Source organism: Setaria italica, chromosome V, assembly GCF_000263155.2.
Source record: "Setaria italica strain Yugu1 chromosome V, Setaria_italica_v2.0, whole genome shotgun sequence".
In the NCBI taxonomy this organism is placed as follows: Eukaryota; Viridiplantae; Streptophyta; class Magnoliopsida; order Poales; family Poaceae; genus Setaria; species Setaria italica.
Window position 1 is genome coordinate 34,848,395 of NC_028454.1, and position 7,606 is coordinate 34,856,000.

The 7,606-nt window shown below is 42.5% G+C and overlaps 1 protein-coding gene across 7 annotated transcripts; it reads right to left on the bottom strand.

Annotated features, from left to right (window-relative positions):
• Positions 1 to 6: 6 nt before the first annotated feature.
• On the bottom strand, positions 7 to 7,606 carry LOC101781370 (receptor-like serine/threonine-protein kinase ALE2). Of its 7 annotated transcripts, none has more exons than XM_022827277.1 (12): positions 7,096 to 7,606; positions 5,894 to 6,025; positions 5,011 to 5,073; positions 4,729 to 4,923; positions 4,521 to 4,643; positions 4,268 to 4,405; positions 3,697 to 3,804; positions 3,241 to 3,609; positions 2,789 to 3,037; positions 2,010 to 2,411; positions 1,379 to 1,616; positions 7 to 1,277 (listed from the first exon to the last, which is right to left on the bottom strand). In XM_022827277.1, the coding sequence occupies exons 1-12, from the start codon at positions 7,214 to 7,216 to the stop codon at positions 653 to 655; spliced, it is 2,763 nt and encodes a 920-aa protein (XP_022683012.1). In that variant the 5' UTR covers positions 7,217 to 7,606; the 3' UTR covers positions 7 to 652. The 7 variants fall into 7 exon arrangements, with proteins under 7 accessions (XP_022683012.1, XP_004969717.1, XP_004969716.1 ...); XM_004969660.4 differs by having other exon boundaries at positions 1,379 to 1,622; positions 4,593 to 4,643; positions 7,096 to 7,603; XM_004969659.4 differs by having other exon boundaries at positions 1,379 to 1,622; positions 7,096 to 7,603.

Genomic DNA, 7,606 nt, shown 5'->3' on the forward strand with positions numbered 1-7,606 from the left:
TAGCAATTAGGAAGACAAACGTCATTTCATTGAGCCCAAAATTGGTGACAGCATATGTACGAATACCCCAAGATTTCAATTGATGTACATGGGATAAAAAAGAAAAAAATAGATCAATCTAGGAGGAGCTAGGCGATTTTTCATTAAGAGGAAAAAATATGCACCCAAATTCGAACTAGAGGGGACTCGAATCTGGATGGTTAGAGTGCACGATTATACCTTCCACCCTGGCTCAATTGCTCGCGGGATACAAAGGAACCTGGAAGAGTTCACGGAGATTTAGATTTACAGTTGGAAGAGCTTGCTTGTGTACACTCTTTTTTCGCTAAAAGGCATCTATACATCTCCAGCACTGTACAAAAATGTGTGTGAAGTAGCCTCTATCAGATTCGAAAGAGGCCAACGGGAATAGTAGAAGGCAGAAGTAACTGTTCAGTTCTGCAGTGCCCCCATCGATTTCCAGGGTCACAGCTGAAGCTGGTACACTGCTGTTTACACATTTCGCCGTTTTCCCCAGATATTCACAGTAAGCATGAAATCTGGCTTGGAAAAAAATACGCCAATGCCTATTTCTTCGATCCTCACATCATCATGAGCCAAGCCAATGCCTATTTTTTTCGATCCTCACATCATCATGAGCTGCCTGCAGGCGCTACTCTGAATCAATCCTAGATCTTTGTAGCCCAACGTGTTCACTTGAGCTGCCTGTTGACAGTCCCCTCTCTTTATTATGTCCAGCTCTCCCTACTCTTAGAGGACCTGAACTTGAATATCTTCGAAAAGAACCCGAGGCATCTATAGCATCATAACGTGCTGATGAAGTGAAGAGCTCGGCAGATAGCGCTGGATCAACGTCCATATCCATACTTGCTCTGCTCATGATCTCAACATCCTGGATATGCAAATCTTGGCTAAAGCTTGTGGATCCGTTGAACTCACTTCCTTCATTGCATACCAACTTCAGAGCTTGAACCACTTCCCCCATGAATGGGCGCTGATCCACCTCAGGCTGAACGCACATAGAAGCAATGGCTGCTACTTTTGCGATACTGTCAAATGCAATGCTGCTCCCAAGTGAAGGATCTATGATTGATTCCAGACCATCCCTGCTTGTGAGAAGAGAACTAGCCCATGCGACTAAGTTCTCTTGTCCAGGAGGTCTTGACATATCTACCGGTTTCCTCCCTGTAAGAAGCTCAAGAAGAACAACACCGTAGCTGTAAACATCACTCTTTACTAGAAGATGCCCGGTCATCGCATATTCAGGAGCAACATACCTAATAGGAATTTATCATAAATTTGTAATATGAGTTTTTATGATATTGAATAAGCTATGAAAGAGTGAACTGTGAAGACAATAAATTCAAACTCAACATACCCAAAAGTTCCCATAACACGAGTTGAAATATGCTCATTTCCCTCACCCAAAGCTGTCCTCGCTAGGCCAAAATCTGACACCTTTGGGGTGAAGTCATGCTCCAATAAGATGTTACTTGACTTGAAGTCGCGGTGTATGACACGTGGACTTGAATCTTCATGCAAATACGCAAGTGCACGTGCTGCACCAAGTGCAATTTTGAGTCTAGCGTCCCAATCAAGCCGAGAAGCCCCCTTATCTGATCCTGCTTAGAAACATAAATAATCTTCCATTTCAGAAGTCCAATGAAAGCTCGCTAATTAAGCGTAGATTGAAGATGTATACTACACAACCCATGAACCATATTAAAATTTTTAAAGCACTAGCCTGCATCATGTTGGGATCAAGTGTCAACATTTTGAAACAGTGCAATTCAAAACTAGCAATGATAGGTTGCATATGAGTAGCACCACTATAACAGCTCTATTCCACTACAGATTAATCTTGATTTTCTTGTTATTTAAGTGTTTGGCTCACAACTGCATCTCTTGCCAATAAATGACTAGACTAAGTGATGAGAGAGAAGTTATGATGATGAAACGATGAAAGTCTTAGAAAAGTGAAGCTATGGTATAAAAGAGCAAAACTTTACCATGCAAGTGAGATTCGACACTGCCATTCGGAACAAGCTCATATACCAAACATCGGCTATGCCCCTCTGTGCATATGCCTATCAGCTTAACCAAGTTCCTATGGTGCAATCGGCTAAGCATCTCAACCTCAGCCAAAAATTCCCGGGTACCTTGCTGGTCATCCCGCTTAAGAACCTTGATAGCAACCCGTTCTCCATCCTCAAGAATACCTTCATAGACACGCCCAAAACCACCCTCACCAATAATTCTGGACTCATCAAATACCTGTGTAGCTCTCTCCATCTCAACCAGGCTAAAGGCTTTGGCAGATCCTTTGTATGCCACCAAGCTTGAGCTGAAGGACGGGGAAGCCGAAATAGGTCTACTTTCTAACCTGTTCCCGGCCATCGCAGAACCAGGACCTTCATTTCCAATGCAACCATTTAAGGGAAAGAATAGTAGAATCAGCATCTCGTATTAATGATTTTGTAAAGCTGATAACTGCAAGTCTTATGATTTCTCAAGTGCCCTTGTAAACTTAGAATAGGATAAGATATTTGTGCACTGGTTTGCAGCATCTAAGGCAAGGGAAATGTAAAAAGTGAACTCTTGTTGTTCTCTAACACATAACTATTAAGATTTATTACCATCTGCTGCCACATGGTTCATGTTTCCACAGAAAAAGGGCAACTTATGTTTCTAGAAGAAAAGAGGCTCACTAAGCTGCATTTTCAAAGGAGTCACATCGAAATGTACAGAGTAAAGGTAATAATAATCCACAGACAGAATGTCTTGCTACCTGCAGGTTTTGTTGGCACAAGTGATGCTTCAGTTAAATGGCTGTGGTTTCTAAGCTTGAAATAAACCACCAGTGCAGCTCCAGCACATAAAATAAAAGCAAAAACACTTGATAGAATAATTATAACAATTATGCCCCTGCCTTTTCTTTCTCCATGATTTACCACATCAGCAGCAAGCGGATGAAACGTTTGACCATTTACATTGCTAAGACCGTTGTTCATGCTTGCTGGTGGTGATGGGGGAAGACCTGCATGAGTAAATGAAGCCATGCATCATGATCAATGTTTTGGAAAGGAAAAAGAAAGAAAGTGAATTAATGACCAGAACACTATAAAATGATTTATGGTACAAATCAAATACTGAAATAATCAACAAGAAAGATTGAAGAAACTAACATAATTAGAAAACTAATATTAAGTGGAGCAACAGGAAATCATGGAGAACCGTCACCTTCGTATTGAACATACAACACGTCATACTTTCCAAAATGCATAGGGTTTATGATGACCTTCTTATGCCAAAACCTTTCAAATACTAAAAGTGCTGTCGTATTGTCAAATTTTGGTTCCAGTGGCACAAGATCAATAAAGACAATTGTCTTCTCAGGGTCATCAGGTGCAGCATTTGCTCCCATAACACGAACTTGACTTTGATTCATGAGCACTCCAGATGCAATATCTTGTGCAAACTCTGCAACCAGTGTGAAGAACGTGTACAGTGCTATACCAAAGCGAAGCTCAACTTTTATTGGCAACACACAGAGGCATGTTGTTCCTGGAGGACTATTGGTCAGAGGATCTTGACAGGAAGCCGTGCAATCTATAAAACCAAAATGAAGGTGAATGGACCAAAGCTAAGCAATCAGTAGCTGACTATTTGAATGGCAAAAAAGTATACTCAGCATACATAAATTTGTTGGTGGAGATAGAAGCGGTTGATTAGGCGTTGGTGCCAAAGCCTTGGGCTTCTTAAACACAGGAGTTTCAGGTGGATGCACAGGCGGTAGAGCAGGTCCTGCATAGGTGTAGTGGTATTAAAAAAACAGATTATAGTTACATTCATATTAGAGAATGGAAGCCTAAATTACTTGTGACGAAACAAGATGGAACCCACTTTGACATATGGAGTAAAGGCTGGAAACATTTTGAGGCCTATCTGACTAATATTGCAAACACATTCAAATGTGCATAACAGGGCAGGAAAGTTTGTGTATTCATTTTAGGAAGTCTTGATCAATTTTGTGGAATAAATCAAGTACAGACTCCTCTTGCAAATGTCTGTCACCTATTCATTTGTATGAGATGTCTCAAAGCTTTCATGATTCAAGACTTCATGATAGCAGCATGCATGCTTAAGCATAGCCAAACTTAACATGTTAGTACGTCCAGTGGTGCGTGTTTGATATTCTTCTTAAGGGGCATGGCTGGAGCGCTTGTGGCAGATAGAACACAAGGCAATGTAATGAAAAAGAGATAACCTGGAGAATATGATGGCGAATGGTATTGATGGGGATGGTGTGGAGCATAAGCGTAATTGCCTTGTCCCCTTCCTTTTGATGGAGGCAAATGCACAGGTGCAGGTGCAGGACTATGATGTAAACCAGAATTTCCATGGCCTGGTTCAGAAGCATTGTTAGTTTTATGTGGAGCAGGACGAAAAGAACCTGCACCGAACATCAATTTTCTGAGATGAACACATTATTTTCGTTAGCGTTTTCAATAGGTGCGTGCCTTTGTGGTGTCTACGATTTGGAGATGGTAAATGGCTGGAGTGTTCCTTTGGTGGTGCAACAACTGGATTACCATGTCTATTCCTATGGGCGATGGGAGACTTTGAGGGAGAAATACCAGGTCCTGCATGACATAACTTCATGAGTCATTTTATTATCAGTAATAGGTTCATAATGGCACTAGGTATGGATGGTGCCTGGTAGTATACCTTCCCCATTTGCAGGCGCATGGTGATGCTTTCTCTTTGCTGGTGCCACCACTGGAGGTCCATGGGTTTTTCCATGTGTATTGTTCACAGGCATGGAATGGTGATGACCTCCTTTTGAAGGCGCTGCAACTGGAATTCCATGGTTCTTACCATGGTTAGCTGGATGAACTGCTGTTTCTGTAGAAACTGCCGATCCTGCATAATGTAGCAGAACAAAAAAGTATGTTAATCATATTCTAGAAGATAAAACGTACTTGTATCAGTACTTCTTGAGAAACATACTTTTCATTTGTTTCCCAATAGGCAATGGTGGTGAAGCTGTTGATACTGGGGGAACAGCAGGTCCTGCATCAGCACATTGTTGGAACTTAGAAATGAGCCAAAATAATTTTCATAAACTCTCAACAGATATATATCCTTTTGCTATGTGGTTAATTTAAAGGCACTAAGTGTTTTTTGGGGCTTGAGCCTGACCATTATGTTGCAACAAAGAAAAGCTTTTTGAGCTAACTAAAGGAGAGGGCTACCTTCTATGTGTGGACAACTGAAGGAGATGGAGGGGCAGAGGATTTCCCTGGAGGTGCAGCAACATGTGTAAACATACCTACTCTATGGATGGCAGAAATGATTGGTGATGAAGAAACAACAGATACTGTATATTATATGGTTGGAATGTGTAAATGCTGATGATAAAATCACAGAATGACCTAGTTGAGTTCAGTTCCATTTGAATAAACTTGGACCCTGTTGTGGGGGAACCGGAATAGCACAATGTACAGAAGGTGGAGCAACACGAATATTGTCTCTATTCGCATCAATTGGTATAAAGATAGCAAGGATTGATGAGAAAGATGATTTGTCACCCTTGAAAATATAGCTCTTTTAGAAAAAACATAGCTAATCTGCTGTGGAAGGCAAATTATTGGAAGAGGAACCATTTCCAGGAAGCTCAAAGCATAATGGTTGATTGCTGGGCTCGATGCATATTGTTACTGCCATTTGTTAACATGTATATATGCTAAATAGTAGTCCATGTGGGTGATTTTGCGGCTAACCCTAACAATTGCAGTCATTCAGACCATCATGTCTAGCTCAGAAACACACATCACAATATATAAAAATGCAAATTGCCAAACATTGAAGTATATAATGTTTAGTTACAGACCTACGCGTTCGAATCTTTGATCTTGTACTGGAGATGGATGAAGCGCATTATCCAAGTTATTTTGTGGATGCCAACTCGTTATGGATAGAAGAACCTTGCGAGCAACAGCAGGTGCATGAGATTGCTTCAATCCTTCAAAAAAAATAAAGTATGAAAGAATATTCAATTATTTTTACCAGCATACTAGTGCCACATGCCACTGAAAGAACTTGTTTTGTGTCTCCAAGTGGAACAGAATAAAATTCAGCACAGTATTTTTTTTCATCTTTCTTTACCATGAAGAAAAATGACAAATGTACTTGATAAACTATCACAACATAGTGCTAAACAAAAAGATATGATTAGCTACAGAAGTTAGTGAGGTACATGCGCCTTGCATGATTAGGTACTGCTCAACACTAATCTAGATGCTGGTTTGCACCAAAGGATTCTTGCCTTATAATGTAAAAGCCTCATCTCTTGCCCTCAAATACCACTGGTATGCCTATTGCATTAAATTTGTGATTGCAACTGACATAATACAGTGTGGTTACCTGCCAAACACAAAGGAACTACTCCTCATCCCCAGTTACTGCAATCATTGTAAACTAAAAATTCCGTTCAAAATCGCTAGCACACGGTGTCTAAGGTATATAATACAATTAAGCCCTGACATTGCCAAATGCAATGCAATTATCCTATTCGTTGAAATAAACTAAATAAGTACCGTACAGAATGGATATCAAATCAAATCGATCATGCCAGACTTTCAAGTGCATAAACTTCCTTTTTCTGGAATCGAATAAATTTCAGAATCTGTATCTCAAATTTGAATTACGTGGACATTCTCCATCGTTTTACTTAAGTCTGGGGTGTATTACATTTAGGACACACGCCAAATCACAAACAACGTCCACTAACAATAGCCTGCAATCCAAAGATAAGAATCTAGGGCTCGAATAAAGTTAACTCTAAAGTGGAACATGATTCAGCCATCAGTTCAACTGCAAAAACCGAGGGAAGTATAACAAACGCTCCATGCTCCGGTTTTGACAGCTCAGACCACAAAAACTTGCCACTAGTAAGCTACATGAACATGAGCAACCACGCACAGGTGATCCTGTGATAGAACTACCACACCCACCCACAGGAAAGAGGAAAACCACCAAAACTCCCACAGAACAAACTGAGGCGACTCGCCGACTCGTACAGTTTGTACATACCTCCGGCACCATGAATCACGAGCGCGGAGACTACCAAGGCGGCGGCGAGGAGAGCACAGCCGCCGCCGCAGCTGCCCAGACCTCCCCCTCCTCCTCCTCTTCCTCCTCCGAGCCTCCCCATGTCCCTGCCAGCTTGCCTCCTCCCCGCACCACGGTCCAACGGCAACCGAAACCTCGGACCGACAGCCGAGCCCCGATCACATCTCAATCTATCCCCCGTAGTATTGGTCCGCCCCCCGACACGCTGCACGCGCGAGCACGGAGGCGTGGGGCGAGTGGGTGGCGGTGGTGCTGCAGCGGAGCGCGAGGAGGGAAAAGATTCGGGGCGGAGACTGGACCCGGTAAACACAGATGGGTCGGCCGGGCGGGCGGGGGAAGCCGAGCACGCACGCACAAAGCCGACTAGCGAGCGACCAGTAAAGCAAGCAGTAAGCGGGGTCTAGTTTTTTTAATCCGGGGAGGCGTGGGGGTGGCGAAAGGGCGGAGGCGCGCGGCGCTCCTCCGTCTCCGT

Bases quoted from the DNA above. Each gene is read 5' to 3' on its own strand.
- LOC101781370 (XM_004969659.4), bottom strand. From the start codon at position 7,216: ATGGGGAGGCTCGGAGGAGGAAGAGGAGGAGGAGGGGGAGGTCTGGGC. The intron at 4,406-4,520 runs GCACGCACCTAT...CTTCTGAACCAG, and splicing joins AAATCGTAGACACCACAAAG to GCCATGGAAATTCTGGTTTA. The intron at 1,278-1,378 runs GTATGTTGAGTT...AATTCCTATTAG, and splicing joins CGTGTTATGGGAACTTTTGG to GTATGTTGCTCCTGAATATG.